At 51.5% G+C, this 24,049-nt stretch overlaps 1 protein-coding gene across 1 annotated transcript in view; it reads left to right on the forward strand.

Moving 5' to 3' along the window:
• The window catches only part of MEGF9 (multiple EGF like domains 9), a 38,920-nt gene extending 20,823 nt beyond the window's left edge, over nucleotides 1–18,097 (forward strand). Inside the window, exons 3-6 of the mRNA XM_032200524.1 lie at nucleotides 8,355–8,494; nucleotides 11,979–12,113; nucleotides 13,027–13,299; nucleotides 16,846–18,097. Of these exons, the coding sequence (XP_032056415.1) occupies nucleotides 8,355–8,494; nucleotides 11,979–12,113; nucleotides 13,027–13,299; nucleotides 16,846–17,300 (1,003 nt within the window). The 3' untranslated portion in view covers nucleotides 17,301–18,097. The remainder of the gene's footprint in view (nucleotides 1–8,354; nucleotides 8,495–11,978; nucleotides 12,114–13,026; nucleotides 13,300–16,845) is intronic.
• The last annotated feature ends 5,952 nt before the right edge of the window (nucleotides 18,098–24,049 follow it).

Below are 24,049 nucleotides of genomic sequence, written 5' to 3' on the forward strand. Positions count from 1 at the left end.
GAAATGACCTCTAGATATTTAAAGAGAGGAGAACTGGGTCAGCTGTCTGTGCTGCAGGGCTGGGGCGCTGCCCGCTGTGCCCACACTAAGTCATCAGCCCTCTTGTTCCCACAGCGGTAGGCACCAGTGACAGTCAGAGCAAAAAACAAGTTAAAAACAATAAAACAAAATCAAGAATCAAAGAAATAAGGAGACGGGCATCCAGGAGAGGGGCTTGGGAGCTGGGCAGAGCAGATGCTGGGGACCGGGTGCGGTGATCTGCAGCACGAGGAGCGCACGGGGCAGCCCCTGCTTGGGATGGGGCACGCCAGCACGGCGCAGTGCCAGCAGCCAGCTCCTGCTTTGTTGATTTAAAAACAAAAAAATCCTGACAGCTGTTCGTTTTTTTTTTTTTTGTTGTTATTATAATATTTTAAAGTGCCAGGCAAACATTACCTTGCACAAGTTAATTCCTGCACGCTGGCTTAAGAAAAAAGTGCCTGCTCTTCACAAGAGTCGCGGGGAGAAGCAGCAGCACCGTGCTGGGCTCCGAACAGCTCTGCCAGTGGCTGGTTTCAGGGGCAGCATGCCCGAAGGCTGAGCGCTTGGGGCACACAAAACATGCCCGATACGTCTCAGCCAGCTCGCTCAGGCTTGTGCAAAAGCGCCTTTTAAAGCACCACCATATGATGGTTATTATTATGATTTCCAGGCATGCTCTATCCTTGTGCCATCTGGCCAGCCAGATACACTGTTTATTAACTAGACCGCAAATGCAGACCATCAAATAAAAAAAAATAAATAAAAAAGAAATCCCTTTCCGGAGGCAGATCGTTGACTTTGGGAGTGAACATTGACCTGACACGCTGTCTCTGTGAATGGGCTCCAGAGCCACTAATCGAAGGTTGCTTTTTTTTTTTTTTTTAAATTGATTTATTTTTAATTTTTATTTGCTTCTCTGGGAGTCCCCCCTGGGAGGCGGAGGCTTTCCGTGCCGGTGAGTCAGTCGCGTTGGGTGGCTGCTCTCGCCCTGCGGCGCGGAGCCTGGCCCGGTGCCGCGCGGGGCTGACGCATCCTGCAGAGCAGGAGCGAGCTGTCCCCGCTCCCGTCCTCGCACAAAGCCTGTTGCACTGGGCTGGATGCTGTGCGGGTGCTCGCTGGAGGTATCCGTGGCCTGGGAGCGTTCAGAGCCTGCAGGAAAGGAGAAGAAAAGCTGAAGTTTCAGGGTCATGGAGCAGGAGAATCTGAGGACGAGCACAGGTTGAGCACCAGAGGTTGTCCGAGCATCAGGACAAAAGCCCTGGCTGGGGGCAGGTGGTGATATCAGATGTCTTGTGGTGGCTCGGTGGGAAGTTTCTTCCTGCCACCAAGCAGCAATCCCACAGCACACGAGGAGCTGCACGGGCACAACTATTTCAGTCTGTGTTGAAATAGTTTTCCTGTGCAGACCTGTCCTCTGCCTGGCTTAATTAACGAAGCGGGATTATGTGTAACACCAAGCCTGCAAGAGGATGTCAAATGACTTTGCATTTTCTCCCTCTGTAGCAGCACCAGCCAGCCCCATGCCGGATTGCAGACAGGGCAGGGCCACCCCAAAAGCATCCCAGTGCCTCCCTGCACCCCATGGCAGGGAGGAGCAGTGGCATTGCCCTCATTTACCTCCTACCAGGCATTTCTTCAAGGCTTTCGTAGCACAGGACATAGGACTTGGCTTTTCTTCCTGGGGGCACGTGGGCAAGCATCCCTATGCGGCTGCTCTTGTGCCATGCATTTTGGGATGTGATAACGGAGAAGGTGCTGTGAGGTGGTGCTGGCCTGCAGAAGGGCTCAGGGCTCCATTTCCCATTGCTATTTCCCTTTTCTATGAACCTGCTTCTTATTTATGTTCAGAGACGTTGCTGGCTGATGCGAGAGGGGAGAAAATCACTTGGTGAGGCTTTGGTGTCTTGGGAATTTCTTGTGTGGTTACAGTTAGTTTCTCTCCACCTCAGGGGAGGCGATGTGATGCGCCTCATCCTCTACTGCAGCACTGCCCGTGCTGCTCAGCACCGGGAGCTGAGGCTGCTGTGGGCCGGGGAAGGATTGTTGGTGGTTTGGCTGATGTGGGCTAACTGTCCAACTCGCGCTAGCATTGCCACTTCCCTTCAAAAATAATAAAAAAAAAAACCTCTAAATGAGATGTGTGTAATGTACTATTGCTGTCCCTAATGAAAAGAGACGTATGTCAAAACAGACTTTTGCAAATTTAACAAGTCGCTCCATCAGCCCGTGCCTCAGTTTCCCCACGAGCAGACGGGTGATGGGAAGCAGGAGCTGCGACGTGCTGCCTGGAGCTGACAGCAGCTTTGCTTCGTGCCCCGAGCTGAAACAGGCTGCTCCTCTGCCAGCTGAGCAGCCGCTCCTCGCAGCTCTGCGGCGTGGGGTCCGGCTTCAGCCTCGCTTCGTGCCGCAGGCTGGGCGTGAGGCGTGTTTGAGGAGCTGCCGCCGCTCGCTTCCGTTCTAAAAAGAAAACCAAAAAAAAAAAAAAAAAAGATAATGCATGCATATAAATGCCAAAGCGTTAATTCAGAGATGTTTTGCCCCCTCGAGGGGATCTGCTGCTTTGTGTTCCTATTAAAAAGAATTAAAGCGGCGCATCCCCAAGAGCATTTGTACATGGCTGTGCCCTGGAGCTGCGAGGCTGCAAGGGGGGCGCCGGTGGCGGGGCAGCATCCGTCCCTCTGTGCCTTCTTTGTGCTGTGCTGCTGACCCTCACTCACACGGATCTGTGAGAGCGTTGCTGAGGGGAGCAGGGTCAGCAGCACCGCACAATGCCCTCTGTGAGGGTCTTTGAATGAGGGCTGGGGGCTCTGGGGGAGCTGGGCAGGGAGAGCGGCTCGCTGGGCTTGCGGAGGTGTTTGGATGTGGGAAGATGCAAAGAAATCACGGGGGAAAAGGGAACAGGGAGCATTACTGGTCCTGCTGGCGTTGGGAAGGTCGTGGGCTGGACCCAGCGTGGGCAGCGTGCGGCGTGAAGCCACCCGGTGTGGGACCTGGGGGGGTTGTTTGACTGAAATGCAGAACCACCAAAATCCAAGGTTTTTGTGGAGCTTCCCTAGCCTGGGCAGGAAGGGGGCAGGCACGCAGGGTTACCTGAGTGAAAGCAGTGGAGTTTTCATTTTGCATAAAGAAAATTCTCAAATTTATGCCATTCGTGTCGCCACACTCTTGGAAATACCTCTTTTTTTTTTTTTTTTTTTCTTGGGGGTGGGAGCCGTGGTTCCACACTGCTGTACCTGCCCCATAGACCACACCGGGCACTGCTCCCTTCAGAGACCGGGCCCTGGAACCCCAACTTCCCAAGGACTTCTGAAAAACCATCCCCATAAAAGCACATTTCCCCCTGTTCCAGAAAGACTGGGCTCTCTTTTATAGATCGCCTGAGCACAAGTGGTGGCTCATTATCTCCGAGCAATGCCTCGTCAGCAGCCCTCTGCCAAGAACAGATTTTTTTCGTAGCGGAAATTGTTACGTGTGGACGTCATAAATGCAGAGTACCCGGGCAGAGCATATTTTCCTGCATACTTTAATTGTCTAAATATCTCTTCTATTACAGACTCTCGTATCCTTTGCGTCTGCTTTAGCTCTCCTCCTCTCTTCCCCCCCAGGCAGGTAAATATTGTACCTGCACCCATTTTTATCAGGCTGCAGACGGGAGAGGGAAATGGATGAGCGATCGGGCACAGCGGCAGTGAGCGGCAGGCTGTTATCATCTCCCCTGCAGTAATTGGGACTTCTCAGAAATCCTGGTGTTTTGCTGATTTTCCAACAGGCTTCGCCGTTCCTCTCTTGCCTCTTGCAGACTTGCTGCCCTGGTCAGCATTGACTGCCCTCAAAAACAAAATACCAGCATGGCTTTACAAGCTCTGGTGGCTGAATTCTGGATTTGGGGAGGTGGTGCCCAGCCTGATTTTAGGCCACGCTTGTTGCTTGTGCCCTTTCCTATCCCATGCAGGGAGGTGTCAGTAGAGGTCTAGAGGATGGAGGGGCTTCGCTGTGCAAAACCAGTGTGCCCAGTGGAGACCAGCCCCTTCTCCCTGCCTTCCCCACTGGTGTGTCCTCCTCTGTGCCAGGTTGGCCGCACCATGGCCGTATTGCCCTCATCTTTAGGGGATGCTCTGCACCCTATGGGGCTGAGATTTTGCACTTTGCCAGGCTTTCACTGCTCCTCCATAGGGAACCCCAACCAACCTTGCTCTCCGGGGCCATCGCGGTCTCCCCATTGCCACCAGGTCCCCGCGGGTGGTGCCGGGGGCACTGGGGCAGGAGATGCCCGGCTTTCCCGTGACGCAGGGCGTCCCCGGCAGAGGGGGGAGGCGGCGGCGGCTGGACAAGGTGTCCCTTTGACATTTACAGAGCGGCCTTTCAGAGCTGTGAAGGGTCCCTGCTCTGTCGAGGGCGGCCATATAAACAGATGCCGTCCCCCGGCACAAAGCGAGGAATGCGGCGCACAATGGCCCAATGTTCGGCGCGATAAAGCCCCGCTTCTTCTGCCCGCCACAAAGGCGGCTCAGAGCCGGGCGCGGGGCTCGCTGCCTGCGGTAACGCTTCCACGAAAGCGTTTGGGCTTCCAGCAGCGGCGTGGGGAGCCGAGGGAACGGGGAGGAGAAACCCGACCGTGTGCTGTTACGGGGCTTTTCCTGCTCGCCGCTTCCCCACGTGTGAATATTCAAATGAATGGGCCGCAAGGAAAACCAGCGCCTGCGTTAGGATGGTTCTCGGTTTGCTTAGGGAAGGTGTTAATGGCCTGGGCTTTCCCTGGACGTGTTGTTTGCAGGTGGTGAGGAGGACACAGGAGGACTCAGCCCCGGTGCTGCCAGGCACCGTGGGGAACCAGCACAAAAGGAGCCGCGCTCGCTGGAGGAACGCGCCGCGTTTGGCAACGTCTCTTCTCAATCCTCATCTCTCGCAGCATCCTTTTGTCTCGTCCCATCAAAGTGTGACAAAGCCTTCGCGCGAGGGTTGGCGTACAGATGCTCGTGGCATTTTTCCTCATTCATACGTTTCGCTGGCAATTGTGTGCGTTGCGGGCACGCCTTGGCCCTGCTGGGAGGAATGATGCGCCCCTCTTACAGGAGGTTTGCGCTCACCGTGGATGCAGCAGCAGCTGGCAGGGGACAGGCAGGTGAAGCTGGGGACACCGTGGGGCTGAGGACATGCCATTGCCCTACCCTTTGGGTTTGGGGCTCGCCAGCTCAGGGGGATGCTCCTGACCAGCAGCTTGGTGCTGGGTGATGCTGTGCCATGGTGCTGGGTGTGCCTTGTGCTCCAGAGTGAAGCAGAAAGATGGGAAACGTCTCTGGCAGAGCTTTCCTTCCGAGCCGTGGGAGTTTTTGCGTGGCCCATCCACACGGCGTGTCCCGATTGAGGCCCGTGGGAGCTCCCTCCTTCTCTTAATCTGCTCCAAAATCATGCCAGTCTTGAAAATTAAAGTAAAAACCACTAAAAAAGGCACAAAAGCTCAGTGCTAGGACACTTTAGTCAGCTTGACTTGGTCCAGGAGCTCCTGGGCTCTCAGTGGCAGCTGGGCATCCATGTTTAGCTGGCAGCTGGGAAAACATTCAGGGTGAATTTCTCCCTTCCCTCACCCTTGGAAGAACAAACAGGAGAAGAAAATAAACCATTAGAGCTCGCGAAGGGTTTCTGTTACACCATTAAGCTGTGCACAGCGTGCCTCCGGCCAGCCCCGAAGCTGTGCTCCTGTCTCCCCGTTCGCTGTCCCCTCGCTTAGGGCTGTGCACAGCTGCACATGGCGATCTGTCGCAGGCTGCAGATATTGTAAGGCTTTTATTTTCTTTCTTGCTACAAGGCCCTGGCTTCCCCTGCTGCCCGGTGCTTCCAGGCGCAGCCCGTCCCGGCCGTGTGTCCATCCCTGGCCGTCGGTCCTGGCTGGAAGCGAGCTGGGTGATGCTCTGCGCCGTCGGGGCCAGGCAGGATTTCGGAGGTGTTGCCTTGCAGTCTTCCTGGCTGGCTTCGTTGGAGTTAATCATCATCTGAAATCGAGTTGAGCAATTGATGTTGCTGCATCAAAACGTTTCGTTCCCTTCCCCCTCCTTCCCCCCACCTCCCCCAAAAAAGAAATTCCTGGCTTAGGCTCAAACTCCAGCTCAGTTCTCGCTGTGCGAGTGTTACACTGTGGCTCTTTTCTTTCAAGTTTCTGGATTTTTTATGGGCACAATCGGTCTGTTAACAGGACTTTTTTGTGGTCGCAATGCATTTATATCATTGACCTTTGCTTTAAAAAGTGTCTGACAGCCTTTACTGGGCTGGAGCTATGAAAAGGAGTGTTGTAAGCGGGCTTTATTCTATAGGAGCAATGACCACAGGCAAAGCTTTATATTTGCTGAGTGATTTAATTCTTGCACATGCAGAACCTGGCTCTGGGCCACATGTAACATGTTGAGAAAGGGGCTGCTTGAGAGGCATTAAAACCAAACTTTCCAAAACCGTTTTTTTAAAAAAAATAGCTTTCTTTCCTGTTATTTTTAAGCTAACGAGTGAAACCAAGGGACGCTGCCCCCAAAATGCGGCAGGGAGCTCCAGCAGAGCCATCGGGGAAGGAAACCTTTCCAAAATGACGTGGGAGGCTGCCAGCCGGAGGAACAGGAGAGGGCCACTGAAATAAAGGCCTGAAGGAGGGACAGGAGGGAATGAAACGGGGCACCCAGCCCCCTGGGGAAATCCCCCATTGGTTGTTTTTCCCTTCTTGGCTCTGTCCATCCCCTGCCTGCTTACAGGAATATCTGCCCAGTAGTGGTCAGAAGCAAATAAAAACAGACTGCTTTTTGTTTGCTCTTGTTTTAAACACTGCGGCAGCGTTCGGATTAATGTCGGGTCTTGTGAAAAGCTTTTTAAAAGTCAGGCAGCCCGAGCTGCTCAACAGCATCCCTTTGAATTCTGCATCTGCCTGCTGCAGTCCCAGATAATGGGCTGGAGAGCAAGGAAACACCGCGCTTCTTTTTCTTGTAACCAGCCCATTAAATGTGCCTGAAATCTCGTGTTCTGAAAGTATTTAATTGTGCGGCCTCTTGGGCTGCCTGCGGTATTTTGGTGTGCCTTTGAGCATCTCCTCTTCCTTCGGCAAGTAAACGAGCGGCAGAAATACTCAATTATGGTAATTCCTCACAGAAGCAGCGTATTCCCCAAACATCGCAGTCTCCTGCCTTTTAATTAAAAGCACCACATCCACAGTGCATCAGGCCTTTTAAAGCCTCGGCCTCGATTAGTTTTAATCAACACGTTGTTTTTTTTTCCAGGGGCTTTCAGAAGCAAATGGTGCGTTGCTCACCCTTCCCCAGGAGGAGTGAGGGAGAACAATGGCTTATCGACGCACAGGCACGATGAGCCCTGAAATGCGGAGTTGTAGAAGGGGGTGAGGAGGGCTGAGAGGAGAGGACAGGACAGGACAGGACAGGACAGGAGGGTGCATCCTTCTGGTGCCCATGGATGCTCTGTGATGGTACCCACGCTGAGCCGCTGCTATGGATGACCCCGTCTCCTGCAGGGGACAAAATCACATGCGTTTATTTTTTTTTTATTGTGGTTTCCTTGTGCACACAGGTCTGGGTTTACCCTAGGGCTGTTGGAGATGTGGTGAGGGATTTCTGTGCCCCCCTCGAGTGGTGGCAGCTCCTGGGAGTGCAGGAGGGAAGGGCTGCAGCTGACAGGCACTGCGCCACGGGGCTGATATGATTTCTCAGTGATTTAGGCCTAAATGCTGCTGGTGTGTAAAGTTCCTTATGAAAGCAATAGGTTAGAAGCTCTATGTGGAGAGACTGGCAAGGAAAGCCAAGGGAATGAGGGTAGCCCTTGCCTTGTATACCCTTCTGGTGCTCCATCACAGCAACCAAGGTTAATGCGCTCGGTTTTAACGGTGCTGTGCTCTGCATGGACTCGTGCCCGAGGAAGCAGGTTGTGGTGAGCTGTGGGGGACACCTTGGGGGGACCCCTCTTGTGGTCCTGCCCTGGCTCCTGCTAGGCAGAGGCCTCCTGAGCAGAGGGGTTTGCCTGGCTGGAAGCGGTGAATGGGATCCCCAAGTGTAGGTGGGTGACATCTGCCTGGGATGAAACACGAGCGGGGACATCTGAGGACACCGTGCGGGTTCATGGCCATTGGGGCATCCGAGCGTCTGCAGGAGCTGGGACCGGAGGCTCTCGGAGCTCCTGGTGGATGGTTTTGGTCTGAGGCTTCTCAGAGGGCCTGATGGTTCCCAGTGCCCTGCTGGAGGCGTTGTAAGGGCGACTGGTTTTGCAGGAGCGTTCCAGACACCGGCCGTGGCTTTGCACGCAGGATGCCTCGCAGCACGCCCCGTTTCACAGCTTGTTTCTCTCCGCAGCGATGGGAAGTGCCAGTGCAAGGTTGGCGTAACGGACCTCAAGTGCGACCGGTGCAGTGACGGCTACTACAGGCTCAACGAAACCACCTGCGAGCCCTGCCAGTGCAACAACCACTCCACAGCCTGCGACCGCGTAACAGGTAAGACACAAGCAGCCTTCCCCCTGTCACCACAGGGCTGGGCCTCTCTGTCTCCATTTTTTCACACTTCCATTCAGCAGACCTGCACTCCCACTCTGTTACCCTGTGTCTTTGTGCCTTGAGTGCTCCGGGTGTTCACCATAAACCTGGAATTAAGGTGCAGGGCAAGGCTGGAGCGAGTCCTCTTCTCCATAAAGGCTACGGTATTTACTCCAGGCTGCAGTGCAGAGCCTTCCTCCTGCAGCCTCTATCGGAAATCAGTGTTCCATTGTTCTCCTACACAAACACCCAACACAGGCTTTTAAGGAGCTTTTGTTTAACTGCTGTTTACCTGGAAACATATACTGTACTGCCAGTGACGTCAGGTGACTATTATTGCCTCAGACAACATAATTAGTGCTGGAAAATACTGGCAGCACCTAATTAACATTGCTCACTTCTTATGGGTTTGCCCTGTTCATTTTCCACGATCATTTCTTTGGCTGTCTCTCACTCAAATGGATGTTGCAGTGCAAATATCGAGGCACCTGTGCTTGAAGAGCTTACGGGAGGACAGGGAAAAAAAAAACAAATTGCTTTCCCATCCCCGCTGGAAGGAGAAGTCCCAGAGGAGCAGCACTGTGCGACTGCCTGCACAGCCCCTGCTTAGCAACAAAACTCACCCTGCAAAACTCCAATTCTCATCAGAACTTCCAGGAGGGAAAGCAATTCTGTAATATTTACCCAGGAGCTCAGAAAGGGGCAGTCATTTCAGAAATGCTGCAGCGGGTTTTTTTTTGGTAGCTGGCAGAGAGACAGAGCTCGTCAAATACGGTATTTTGGGCAATTTTGGCACCGATGTTTGTTCCCTTGTGGCCTGTGTGTCTGCAGCAGAGGGACAGGCAGCCACAGGGCCGGCTGTGCCCAGGAAGCGCCCTGGTCCTGCTCAGCAGAGATGTTTTTGTGGTCGTGGGGGCTGCGCTCCTTGAGGATGAATTGGTGCATTCATTCCTTACTGAATTTTGAGTACACGCTTCTGTCCTGCTCATACTGCAGGATACAAGTTGGACCTAAAGCTGTGTACACATCAGCTGTGTTGCTGATTTGGAGCTGGGCGTGTGGGTTTTGTGAAGGAGTAAGATAATCTGCTCTTCCTTCTCCTTCCCCGACGTTCCCCCCTCTCTTGATTCAAAGCCTCACTGCAGCTGTGGCCTCGGGGCTGGGGCTGCTCCGGCTGCCCTACGACTGGGGTGCTCCAGCCCCGACTGCTGCACGGCAGAGAAAAGCCCTCATTTAGCTCAATGACCTTATTTTTTCTTTTCCTCCATCTGCTTTATTTGCTGCTGGGGATGGGGGAGCCCAACAAAACCAGAACTGAACAGGCCATAAAAATGCGATCCAACGCCTCGCAAGGAACCCAGCGCGCTCAGCCTGCTCTAGAGCCTGCACTTTGTGTGACCTCCCAGCTTTACATCAACTCTGTGCAGTCTTTGTCAAATTTTCAAGGTTTTTTTTTTTTTTTTTTTTTTTTTTTTTTTTTTTTTTTTTTCCCTGCATTAATGCCATACTTTGGGCTCCCTCTGGCGGCTCAGCAGCCGTCCCTGCACAGCCTCGCTCAGCGTAGCTGTGCCCAGGAGGAATATTTAAAATTATTGGGCTGGAAATTGGGCAGCCAGAGCTCCCCAGGCGCTTCCTTCAGCACGACCCTCGTGCCTGGAGTCAGGGCCGTGCAGCGAGTGGGGTCACATCCACCCAGCTGGGGTACGGCCGGCTCTGATCCTTCCCCGGGGCCTTATCGGGGTGGGAAGTGCTATTAATTATTAAGGCTTTCCACATTGACACCCGATTGCTTTGCATGGCTGAGTGAGCTGCTGACTCACTGGAAACAGCCATTTTGCGGGGCTGCTGTAGATAAACGCGGGTAATTTCCCCCGACAGGAGAGATGGTCCTGAACCGACGGCGGCCGTACAGCAAACGCGGAGGTGGTCCCGGATTTACGCCACCACGGCCGCCTGCCGAGCACGGCTCGAGGCACCCTGGTGCTGCTTGGGCCCGGTGACTTTCATGAAGCAGCCGACGCGGGGCTGCAGCTGCAGAAGCAGAGAGCAGAAGATGATTTCCCTTCCAACCCCGACGCCTCTCCCACAAAACCCACTGGCTCGTGTCTGACGGGTGGCCGGGCGCAGAGCAAACACTGCGGGGGAGCTGACGCCGTGCGGGCGTCCTGAGTCACCACCGGGGTGCTGCCGGCTCTGTCGTGGTGAATCAGCCTCCTCCCCAAATCGGCAGCAGCCGGGGTTTGCAGGGTTTGCTTCCTGGCCTCGGCACGAGGCTGGGCTGCGAGGATGCGCTGGGGACGCTCGGCTGTGGAGCCTTCCCCGTGTAGGGAGAAGAGGAGAGGGCGTGCGGCGTGTTGGGCTTGCAGGGGAGCCAAACTGCTCCGAAATTAATGAGGAAATCTGCTGTGGGGTTTTTAACAGTTGATGGTAGCCCAATTCAGAATTTTAGATGTGGGTCGTGTGGGTGGGAGACTTTTCCATACCCCTGCAGCGCTGCAGCTCAGCAAACCTCCTGTCGGTGCTCAGATATGCAAGGAATAAACCACGCTGTGCCCCCCTTGGTTTGTTGTAAGGTGGCTGTTGCCCTTTTAGAGCCTTGTACAGGGAATTCAATCAAAAAAGCATCCCTCAGGTCACTGCCACCTCGACGAGCAGCCTGCTGAATTACAGGATGTTCCTGGTGATGGATGGGCTTCTGGTTGCGGCTGCCTTTTTATAACTAGGGAGATTTTTCTTGCTCTGCTCAGGGTAATGTCGAAATGCAATTTAGAGGGCCATTAGGACACAGCCTCTTCTAAGACACAGCCTGTCGGTTTTATGATTCAGGGGCTTCCCCGGGTAGGGGCGGGGGCTCACGGGTGCACCCGGGTCTCCTCTGTTTCTGCGGGAAGGTCAGTGCTGCTGCGGGCTGGTGCCTGTAGCAAACGGGCCTGTGATGGGGATGGGGGAGCTGCGGCCACGCTGTTGGGATGGAGCCATCAGCCCCCTGAGCAGGACGGTGGCTTTTATTTGCCCCTGGCCACCAGATTTTTGGTGTAGGATCACAAAAAGAGGGCAAAGAGCTGGAGGGACCCTTATTGAGCCTAGGGGAATTTAAGCATCAGGATCCTGGCTTGCTGTCACAGATACCAACCCAAACCCTTTGTGTTGAGGAACATTTAATATTGATAGCATTATTTACCTGCACTGACCTTTAACTGTGATGCAATGCAAACATCTCTGCTGGGGCTGCCTACTTTTTCATGCTATGTGTGTGTGGGGAGCAGGGGATGACCCTCAGAAGGTCAGAAGAGGCCAGGACTGGTCCCACGGTTGTGTTTTGGCCGGAGGGCATCCCAAACCACCTGTGAACTCGGATAATTGCCGGCGCTCCAGGCTTATCCTTGCTCCAAATGTTCTGCTCCAATTCCTGCCGCTGACTGGCTGCTTGTGCTCCTCTCCCCAGGCACCTGCCTGCACTGCCAGGGCAACACGGAGGGGAAGCACTGCGAGCTCTGCAAGGACGGCTTCTACCGAGGTGCCCGCGCCTGCCACCGCTGCCCGTGCTCCACCGTGGCATCGACCGGCACCTGCCGAATACGTAAGTCTTTGGGGTTGGGTCTCATTCCTCTGGCAAGGAGCACAGCTCTTCTCAAGGTGCTCCATTGCATCAGCCTAGGGGGTGGGTTATAGTCCGTGAGGATGGGATCGGGGCGTCCTGCTTGAGCAGCCCCAGGAGTCCGGTGAGGCTTGAGGCATTTTGCTGGTGCTTGCCTTGCCCTTGTGAGAGCGGGCGTGCAGCAGAGCTGTCGGGAGCCCTTTGCTGCTGGCTGCAGCTGTGGCAGAGGAAGATCAGTCACTGCACAGCTTCCTCTGAAGAGCCTGCAGAGTTTTGCAGAGAGAAACCACCTCGCTTACAGCAGCAGGGAGATGTGCAGGAGGTGCCCAGCAGCACCGTGCAGCCATCCGTGCCTCCGTGAGCCTGCTTTTGGACATCTGAGTGGGACTCAAACCTGATTTCCCCATCTTCTTGCTCTGTTTTGATAAAACCAAGAAAAGTCATAACAGTAATGAACATATGTACGACTTTTTTTTTGATATTTCCTTAGTCCGTTTTGCAATCAAGCCTCCTCTGGCTTCATATAGGCCCCAAAGTTCCTGCAGATTGCTGACATCCCTGATACAGTTCCAGCTGCTTCCTGAAATTGGCTGCTGGAGATGGAAGCATTCAGGAGCAATCACCCGTTCGCTTAGCAACGTGCTGAGCATGCTCTGTGAGGCTGGTACCAGGCGTCAGAAACCCACAAAGCTTTTTTTTTTTTTTTCCCCTAGAAACAGAGGATGTAGCAGTTAAATTTTAAGCCAAAAAATACACTTCTTAGAGATTAACACTCGGTGGCTGCTGATTTTTGTTGAAGTGGTTTACGGTCGGGCCCCACAGAACAAATCCCCCGGCGGGTGTTTCTCCGCGAGGGGCTGTGGCACATCCCTCTTTTGTTTGCTCTCCTCCTTAGGGCCTGGTGAAGCTGCCCCAACGTGCGACAAGTGCAAAGCTGGCTACACCGGCCCCAACTGCAACCAGTGCGACAGCGGCTACTACAACTCGGACAGCATCTGCGTCACGTGTCAGTGCAACGGCAACGTGGACCCGGCGCTGTCCCCCAGCATCTGCAAGCCGGAGAGCGGGGAGTGCATCGGCTGCCTGTACCACACCGCTGGCTTCCACTGCCAGGAGTGCGAGGACGGCTACGTGCGAGACCCCGAGGGCACCAACTGCACCAGGAAAGGTAACGGGCGCTCCTCAAAGCGCGGCCGAGGCTTGCCGTGCGCCTCAGATGGCTGAAGGCTGGGGAGGGCAGGCTGCTAATTGTTCCCGCGGTGTTTTTGGAGCTGAGGAGGAAGCGGCTTTAAGGTCTTCCAAGGTAAACAGAGAACCCTGCGCCTCCGAAAGGGCTGGCTCAAGATGGTGCTCAGGGAAGATTTCCCCTAGGCAGTTTCCTGCGCCTCCGAAGCTCCGTCCTCCGTTACCAGGAGCTGGGCATGGCCTACATTGAAACGAGCAGCAGCGATGCTCCTGCCATGCTGCTTGCCCCTGGCATTCTACAAATACCTCGACAGACAGTTTCTTTCACAGGTCAGGACAGTTTGCTGGGGAGAAATCTGTTCGTGATTTCTTTAAATGTAGGTTTTCAGATTTCCATTGCGTGATGTGTTGGATCTCTGAGTGCCCGCTGAATTGTCCAGACGGACGGGTCCATTCACAGCACTGTCCAGTTCCCTGCAAAGGGACCTCTTCATAATAACTGTTGCCACCTCTGACACCGTGCCACGCAGAACAAGTTTAGATATTCTTCTTGTTACTTTCTACGCGGGGAAGCTGAAGCTGAGAGGTGAGACCCAGAGTGACACAGCACTTACAGGGAGCTGCTCTGGGGTCTTCCATCAGTTTTCAGTCCACATCCAAGACACTGCATGTAGCGGTGCAAGCTAGCTCTGGAACTTAGAGAGACTACTGCATAGTAAAACTCAGAGTAAAATGAGAGAAAATAATTCTTATGTTGCCACTTCAGTGGTTATTCGGAAGTTTTTCCACAGGGTGGATCTCCAGCTCCATGCATGGAGACGTTACCGGTGCTCTTATGCATTAGATAAGAGAGCCCAGAGTTCAGGAAAGTGTCTGGGCCCAAATTCATCCTTGTCACCAACAGAGATTTAATTCAGATCTTCCATTAGGAGCTAATGTGGTTTCCACTCCCATGCTGCTCTCAGGAGGTGCAATCACAGAGCCCTCTCTGCGGGGAGATGATCAATACAAAAAAGTTGAATGCTCATTAGCTGTAACTTCACAGTTACAGGCTGGAAGTGGCAGCTTTGCGTCGGGTCATCCATTATCTCCCTCTGCACAGCTCTGACTCTGTGCAAAGAACGACATGACCTTGCTCCATTAAAATCCATGTGGATGATTTTGCTTGTACACTTGCAGTTTGCACTCTTTGTTTTATTTTAGTGGCATCGTTACGGTCGGTTCCTGATGTGGGTAAAGACCTTCCCCTTCCCTTTCAAAGGGACTGGGACCTATGTTCATCCAGCCTTCCTGTTTCCCTGACACCTGTTTTATTCTCTTTTTATTACGCAGTTAAGAAGGCTGACAGTGTCTTTCATTGTCTCAGAAAAGGTGCTTGTGCATTACCTAGTTTTAGGATGCGATTTTCATAAAGCACTAGCGCATTTGAGTGGCCCGGTTTCAAGTAACTTCTCGAGTGAAATTCTCTCCAGATAGGCAGAGTAAAATTGTCGGGTTCAGTGAAGCAGCCATGGTTGGTACGATGGGATGTTTTGGCCAGCCTGGGCAAACCTAAAACCAGCCTCCCGTTTCCACAGGGACCCCTCTCAAGTCTGACCATGGTTTTGATGCTTTCAAGGCTGATTGGGACAACATCCAACAAACGTTTGGGATGACCCAAGTGAGGAGTTTTGATTCCGAGGAGTGAGGCATCCCTGCCCCAAGGGTGAGGCTGAGCAGGCAGCATCGTGGCACAGCCCAGCACCGTGCTGCCCCACACAGCACCGCTGCCTTGAGCAGCTCGCTCACGGCACGAGGCAGCAGCAGCTTTGCAGAGGCTGCAGTCGAACGGAGCAGCTGGATGCGGCGCTGCCAACAAAGCTGCCAAAGCAGCCCGTTGAGTGAGCAGCTGCTGCTCTCAAGGAGCGGGCTCAGGACATCTGGAGGGCTGGCACGGCCCTGGGGAGCGGAAACAGGCGCCCTTGGATCGGCCCAGAGCCGCGGCCGGCCGTCAGAGCGCGGCACTGTTTCCCCGTGATGTTACTGTCAGTGCCAGGAAATGTTTTCACCCCTGTCCCCCTCGCCAGCGCCTAGCTGATGCTGACTCACAAATGAAGCCCAAAAAAGTCCCATTTCCTTGCTGGTGAATCAGCCATTGTGTCGGTTCTGTCTTTTTTCTAATTATAGCTGCTGGCCGGATTTGCCAAGAATTAAGTGTTGGTGAAGGAATTTGGAAAGGATGACTGAATTCCTCGTGCCCTTCTCCCAGAGCCGTGTCCTGGAGCCTCTTGCTCCTGTCACGTTGCTTCCTGCTGCTGCATTCTGCCCATTATCCCATAGAGAAATGCCTTCTGGCAGCCAGCATCCTGACCATCCTTATCAACCTCACACAGCACCTGCAGGGAAGGGAGAAGCTGCCGCAGAGAGGGACTCAGAGCAGAAGGACGATGCCTCCTCCAGAGGAGTTTCTGGGAACCTGGCAGCCCAAATTTAACCCATGGGAGCTCTCCCGAGGGCCCATGGCAGGAGATGTGCTCCATATTCACAGCTCCTGTTGCCACTGAGATGCAGCTTTGTGCACAGTTGGTCCTTCGGAAGTGAGTCCCCTCTTCAGGCATCATTTGTAGGCGTGCTTTGCAGGAGGGCTGGCTCCATGCCGCACGGCACCATCAGTGGGAACTCCTGCAGCTGCAAGTGGGTTTAAGATGATGCTGCATTTCTGACAGCAGAAGGAGAAATGAAGGAGATGGGAAAGAGAGTGCAGAGTCCTGTGGAACAGTAGGTATAGAGTATGTTTTGGTTGGTTGAAGTTTCAGTTTCTGGAAGGTTCTTTTTGCTGATTCAGCTGCCTTCTGGCCCTGGTTATGCCAGCTGGGGGTTTCTGTGAAGTTTCTGTATGGCTTCATTCAAAAGCAGGACTGGGATTTTACATTCCACAGCGTAAATACTGAAACCTGGTGCAAAACACTGTGGCAGCGGAATACTGAGCTTCATTATTTTCACTTCTGACCTTCTCGTCCAGGTGAGGCAGGAAGAATCCCATACTGCTACCACAAATCCTACACGTAGTGTGCTGTGAGGGGTGCGTGCTCCTGGGCTCACAGCACCCTGCCAGCCTGGTTGCACAGCCCATGCAGACAGCGAGTGGAACTCTGCAGTCCTCAGACACAAAGTCCAAACTCCTGCTGAGCTCGGTGGAGCCCCGTTTTCATGTACTGAGTGTGAGCTGGACCAGGTGGCTTGCTATCAGCACGAGCTCATGTATCTAACACTCAGTCTTGGCTAGTGCACGTACTCACCCATGTTTGGGTAGTGAACAGCCAGCCACCACCAGATTGAATGGGATCTCTGCAGTCAGCGAGCACTTAGCACACAGAATTATTTTAAAAATCCCTGGCCAACCTTGTTTGTGAGCTATTTTGAAAAAAAAAAAAATCCAGCTTTAACAGTGTGGACTTGATTGACATAAAAACCGTTCTATAAAGGCATGTGTTTGATTCTATCTTATCATGTTTTTATTGTTCACTTCGTCTTTTCTTTTGTTTTGTAGAAGCCACTCTTGGCCCAGAAGCAACAGAGTTTACAACTTCTGCTCCAAACGCTAGCAAGGCAACCTCATTCCCAACTGCAGTGATAAACAGCACATTGGCACCAACAACTATCCAGACTTTATTTCCTATAAGTTCCTCTGACAACAGCACCTCTGCTTTTGCAGATGTTTCTTGGACCCAGTTTAACATAATTATTTTGACAGTTATCATCATTGTTGTGGTCCTGCTAATGGGCTTTGTGGGTGCCGTCTACATGTACCGTGAGTATCAAAACAGAAAACTGAACGCTCCTTTTTGGACCATTGAACTCAAAGAGGACAACATCAGTTTTAGCAGCTACCACGACAGCATCCCCAACGCCGATGTTTCGGGGCTGCTGGAAGACGACGGGAATGAAGTGGCACCGAACGGACAGCTAACGCTGACGACTCCCATGCACAATTACAAGGCTTAGAAGAAGAAGCAATCCTGTTCTGAAGTTGGCTTGAAGAAGTTACAGGGCTTGTTGGAGGGGTGTCAGGATCCGTGCCGAGGCTCCATGCAGAGGAATTTGCTCTTCGGATACTCGTATGCTGGGCATGCTGTAGCTTGCAGGTGAACAGAAAAAAGGTGTAGTACATCCGATTTTTGGGTAATATGGTGAGTTGCGTTCGGTGTCTTGTTCTCCGTAAAGACCCACTGAGTTCACTGCTGTTAAAGACTTGATTATGCTGATTTTAAAATGTGTTATTTATGAAGAGGTGATGGGGTGGCAAAAGCCATACCCCGGGATTAATCAGAAGCTACTGTATTTCCAGCCAACCTAACACTTACGCCTGCATCCTTTAGCTTGAAAAGTAGCTTATGAATTAACAGTGGATTTTCAGGAAACAGACCTTTGTGAAGGCTTCATCTTAGTTCCTGATATGAATTTGTTTGAAAAGGAGGACAAAAAAAAAAGGGAAATGGTTGTTCACTGTACTACCAAGAGGCAAGTAGAGGAGTGAGTTGCACAACTGAACAAAAGTCACCATTGTCTGTTCCCACTAAGCTGGGAAACAGGAAAAAGTATCACAAAAATATTGGAGTTAGGGAGGAGAGTAAGCTTTTCCCTTTCTGAGTATTTATACAGGGTGATGATGCTATTAAAACATAGCAATCCGCTTTTTTTTCTAGAAGAAGTTAATGAACTTGTATAGTTTCCGTGCAAGGGAAGATGACAAGACATCTCAGGGTTGCTGTGTAAAAATAAAAGCTAGGCTTGATACCTTACCCTGATAGAAATGGCGTGTTCTGTATATAAAATGTAATATATCTTCTTGGAATTGTATTTGTAATTATTTGTAAAAAAGACAACCAACCAAAAAAACCCAACAACAAAACCATGGACCCCCTCCCCAGCCTCCCCTATTCCTCCGTCATATTTTATCATCTAGATTTTAATTGTACAGCAGTTAGTGGCATTGTTTGAAAAGAAAAACAAACCCTGAGGATTGTTTAAAATACTGTAAATTAGATGGCAATATTGTTGGAGCTGGGACTCTGGCAAACACCCCCTGCTTAAAGCTTTTCTTCTAGCGTGTCATCCAAGAACTTTCTTTTCTAAGAGCAAATGTGAGTGCTCTCTACTTGCATCTGTCACATTTCCCTGTTCCTTTAGATATAAACAGCCAGCGACACCACGAGTAGGGCCTAACGGGTGTCCCGCAGTCCCATGTACCATTTTGTTACTGCTTTTAAATCTTTATACGAGCTGCAAATACACCGTCGTGGATGCATTGAGAGCCTGGTCTCGATGGCTGAGCTTTTCCTGTGCTCATCACATCGGAATCTCGCTGCCATCCCTCCCGTGCCTACACGGTGCTTGGAAGGGCTGGGCGCAGCCTCGTGGCCTCTCTTGAAGGCAAAAATCTCCTGGATTTGGGTGGAAATGGTTTTCAGCTGCAGAGCTCGCACGAGGTGATCTGCACTTCCAGCTGGCGGTGCATGGGTGCTTTCAGGAACGTCACGTAGCACAAGACGGTGGGGAATCAGCTGCCAAAAAACCTATAGGGGACTATAGGTTTTAGAGATTCCCCTAATTTTTGGGGGGAGCAGCAGAAGGAGAACAGCAAACAGGCAGCACAGCACAGGGAGGTCGCTGCCACCCGTGGCGCGTGTGCCTCAGGGCTGTGCCTGTGCCGGGGAGCCACCAGGTCAGCCCCCCAAAAACCAACCCCATTACACCGAAGCAAGGCGTGAAACTCCTATTTCACCAAACTCGTGGCCAGCCTCAGAAGGAAAGCTGCGTTGCTGTGCGTGTGGGTGCTTTGCAGGCGCTTGGTGCTGAGGAGGAATGAAGAAGTACCTGCTCAAGGTCAGCAGGAGCTGACTGACGCATCCTCAGAGCTGGGCAAGAGGGAATATTTCTCCGTGTGAGAAATGGTAGAAAGAATGGTGGTGATTATTTATTTCTGCATGGAGCCTTTTCTTATTATTGGAGACTTTTTTGGGGGGTGTGGGGGGAATAGGCGCTTTAAATACGGGCACAAAGATGTCATTTCTGCCTCAGAAAGTTGCTGCCTGATTTAAAGATGAGGCAGAGCAAAGAAGGAAAGTAGCCAAGGATGGCCAAGGGAAATGGTGAGAGCACAATGAGGTATTGCTTACAGGCAAACATGGAAAAGCTCCTGCTGCCTGCTGGGGGGCTGGGTGAAGTCCTGTAGTTTTGGTGATAAATCGGGCTGAAGTCACTCAGAGCAATCCAACTTTTAGGTATAAAATGGGAGGAATGGAGGAGAAAATCTGCATATTGCTAATCCCTGAGTTACTCACCCAGCTTTTAAAGAGCAGAGTGGCGGCAGAAGAGAGGATTTCCCAAAAATCAGAATTGTTTGGCAGTGCTCGTTTTGTGATAGGCTTGCACTTGGTCACTTCATAGGGTGAGGAAAGGGAATTTGGGAACTGTTAGCTTCTGGGGCTAATGCGAGCAGGCAAAGTGAAGGACAGGCTGTTCACTCCAATGTTTCCAAACCATTGTAGTAGGTGCCACAAAGCACCTCTTCACCTCAAAGCACCTCTTTGGTAAAGCTGTAGGCTGCTTTAGGATGTGGCACTGGGACACTGCTCGTCAGATGGCAGGATGAGTGAGCAGGAAAAAAGCTGCCGTCTCCAGCCAGCCAGACCTCCAGCTTAGGGGAACGACATTTGTAAGGGGAGATCGATGCCTCAGCAGGGAAGAACAAACAGCTTCGTGTCGACTTTGATCTGAGATCAGATCCTTGCTGCCTCGCAGTCGTGCAGCCAGCCCCTGGGCACGGCAGGGGCTGAGACATCTGGTGAATGGTGCTGGGGTGAAGCCGAGCTGGTTACATCTCCCGGCAGCTTGGGTTGGACTTCTAGGGCTGGCGTGGCGATACAGACACCCTGAGCTTTCATCTTTTACCTGGCTGTGGTGCTGTCTGGCTGCAGTGGCGTGGTGTTGTGGAAAAAGGCCCTTGAAGGGATGGTACAGGAGCTGTAGAGTGTAGAGAAGGTACGATGAGGTGGGTATGGGTGGGAAGCCAGCTCTCCACACATGATCCTCGGGGCTGTGTGGTCCCTGTGGACCTGGTCTGGATGGGGTGAGTTCAGCTCCACAGTCAAATAACTAAAGGCAAGAGGATATAATGGAGTGGTTAAAGGGCAAAAAGCAATGATGTGTCAAAGGCATGAGGCAGCCTGGCTGGCTCACAACTTAGGAGAGCATTTGGTAAGCACAGAGTGCAACAGACATCTGAAAGTATGATTGGGTTAACGCGAGCAGATGATCTTAAATCTTCCAAACCACTGTAGCTAGAAATAACTGCATGGAGCACTAGCCCTGGGGAGCTGTCAGGAGCTGTCATCCCTTGGAATGATAATTCCCTTGGACCAGGCTGAGCAAACTTAGCCCGTTGGAAGCCATTTGTGAAAGTGGAGGGGATGTATTCAGCATCCTCCAGATATCCTGGGCCAGTTAACCGCTGCTGTTCAGCGCCTCTTTCTGAAATGTTACACTCTATGTAAATGTGGCAGAAAGTTCGCACAGTCTCCTTTAAATAAAAGATAAAAGATTGGATCCTAAAAATATGTTTCTCTTTAAAGTGAAGTTTGAAAATGAGCTCCCCCAGGATTCTGCTCTTTGTGTGTCAGAGGGATGGAATAAAATAAGAAAAATATGGGCCTTAAAGTTGTACTTGCTCCCAACTGAAACCCATCAGTCTTACTATACATCCAAATAAGGCGTCTCCTAAGCATATGCTATGCTTACAAATGCATTTCTAAAATGAAAAAAGTGTATGATTTGAATATATGTCAGAATTTATACAGAAGAATGTTATTTAAAATGAATAAAAATAAATGTATATAATTTGTATCTATGCCACTTGGATTTCTGCATTTGTTTTTTGTTCATTAGAGTTCAGCAGGAGTCCTTCCATGGATAGCAGTCAGAGCTGGATTGAAACCTACGGGATTGAATCTGATCTCATCCCAGTAATGACATTCGTTCCGAGAGAATTATTCCTTCATTATACCTCTGTATGTGAGATGAGAACCGTGGCCTAAAAATGTTTTTTAACATCAGATATTCATTAGTACAGCTAACGCTGTGTCAGATAATCCCTCTAAAAAATGAACCCTATGATCTCTTGTGTCTGTTTGTTAACAATTCCAGCTTTCAGCTTTCATTAAAATGTTTGGTAGCCGGGCAGTCAACACGTATTTCCCCATTATTGTGTGTAATATTCACATAGACATATTTTGTCAGAGATCTATGCAGTCATTAAAAATGAAACTGATAGAGCAAAGCTAGAAGTTGGAAGAGGATATTATATCATATATTTCTTCATGACCACAATGGATCTTCCAAAGACAATTGATGTTCTTCAGATGCTCTGAAATCCACAGCCGTGGATTTAGTTTTGAACATGGTTTTGGTAATGTCTGCAAAAGGAGCTATGAAAAACTTGCATTTCTTCCTCACTTTTCAATGTTAAGAAATTTTCTTATTAGATGCAGATATGAATGCTAAAGGCTAGCTTTGCCTGCTGAATGTTATATCTAACTCTGACTCCTATTAGGCAAAGAACTTGGAGGTAAGTGAGTGTTAATTAAGTGAGCACTTAAGAACTATGCATTCATTCGAATGCTTAACCGAGCCAGAGCTATAAAAGCAAGGGCCACACTGGTGAAATTTCACGGAGTTTATTGAAACCTGAATTGCATTAGCAGAACATTTTGATTCTGCGTGACTTAGCTGAGGAGGAATTTTGTTCTGAACTGTAACAGGACTGAATATAACTGAATGCTGAGCTAAGTTCCCGGTGTTGGGACTTGAGAACAGGCCCCAGGCTCAGCTGATGGTGACATCTGTCCTCCTAGCGCCACTGTCAGGCTTCAGCCACAGTGCTCGGAGCAGCTGGCTGTCATAGTGCCCCCTTGGACTTTGTTGTCGACAAGATCCATACCCATACCATTGCACACTCCCTAAGTATTTTTTTCCTAGACTCCCTTTAGCACTTTGTTTCTGAAGCATTAAGGATCTCAGGCTGCTTTGTAAACTAAGAAAGCGCCATTCCAGCATGATTTGTTGATACAAGGATTTTCCATAATCTCTCCAAATGTATTGCTAACTATGATAGGGTTAAATAACATTAAGCAGATTACCAGGAGGCAAGTTGTTAACTGCTTCTAAACAATACATTTACCCTGCACGCCCCTTACAGCACCTTAATGTTGCTGATTTTTAAACATTGGGCGGTGACCCAGGGAAGCTGGATATCTGTATGACTTTGTCCAACAGACAACCATTGCAGGAGGTGGTAACAAGGAGGTAGTAAAAGGAATCTGATTTCCTTTCAAAAGGTATGCTGGGACACGCACCACGGCTCTGCAGGCACAGAGGTGCTGCACCAGCACACAAGCACGGAATGGTTATTACTGTATTTGTGGCTGATGGATGCTGATCTCATTGCATGCATCAAATATGTGATACCTTACAGTAACCAACAGCATACCGGTATTCTCCCAGTGATCAGCCTTCACTCGTTTTATGGAGGTCTGCTTTGTAAGCACGAGGCGCCACACTGCGGATGGGCTGCCTGGATCCCGCTGCCATATGGCAGAGCTGATTTTGCAAACGACTTCAGCTGGGCAGGAGGTGAGGGCGCTGCAAAGGGGAGCCAGTCACCTAAGGTGACAAATGACAAATGTCTCTCGTGCTGTGGGGGCGTTGAAGGGACCGAGCATCTCTTAGGGCCCTCAGAGCCCAAAATGCGAAGCATCAGGCACGTCCAACTGGAAAGGAGACGAGATTAAGAGCTTAGTGTGCTAAGCAGAGCCTGGCACCTCCTTGCTGTCTGGGGCACCGACAGCTGCTCCACCACACACTTGTACACATCAGATTGAGACAGGAGCAGGGCCGGGAAGGCCACCGTGACCACACGCATCCAAGGGGTGAAACCCACAGCGCCATGCCGGCTCCCACAGCCCCAGGGCATTTTCCAGGCTTACAACTTCTCTTTGTACTGAGGAGCCGTGGGCAGGTACACCAAGAAAATGAAGGTAACGGGGCACCGCGACAATTTGCAATTAACAAATCTGTAAAATGGCCATGGCCCATGGCCACGTGTCTGCCTGTTTCATGGCCAGTGTAATAAATGAGTCCCAAATAGAATCGCAATCAAAGTTTTACAATTTATTAAACGAATAGAGGCAAGCAAACAGCGCTGGGTGCGCCAGGAGCCTCCGCTCCACCAAGACGCACACATGTTACATCAGGCGGCTGATTTTTATGCTTCTAGGCTAATACATATTAATTGCTACTTCTAGAAAAGGCAGGGTTATTATAATTGTTCCCGCGATCCAAAGGGTTCGGAGGGAGCTGCGTGAGGCACAGCCCCGTGAGGGGAGCCCGGGCTGCCCTCAGCAAAGATGGCGGCGGCTGCAGCCTCCATTCCCCTAGGAACGCTCCGCTGTGCCCTGAGTAAAGATGGCAGCCGAGCAGCTCTCGGCCTTGCTTTAAAAAAGATGGCGGCTCGCTGTCCCGGCTGCTTCCCTCACTCAAGATGGCGCTTGGCCTCTGCGGCCCGGCTGGCAGCCTCCACAGCCCCCGCCCCGCTCTGCCCTCACCCAACATGGCGCCCTGCCCGCCCACCTCCAGCCGGCGCCCTCACCAAACATGGCGGCTCCCCTTTAGTTTCTACCGTGCCCTCCCTTGGCTCT

Source organism: Aythya fuligula, chromosome 19 (assembly GCF_009819795.1).
Source record: "Aythya fuligula isolate bAytFul2 chromosome 19, bAytFul2.pri, whole genome shotgun sequence".
NCBI classification, from domain to species: Eukaryota; Metazoa; Chordata; class Aves; order Anseriformes; family Anatidae; genus Aythya; species Aythya fuligula.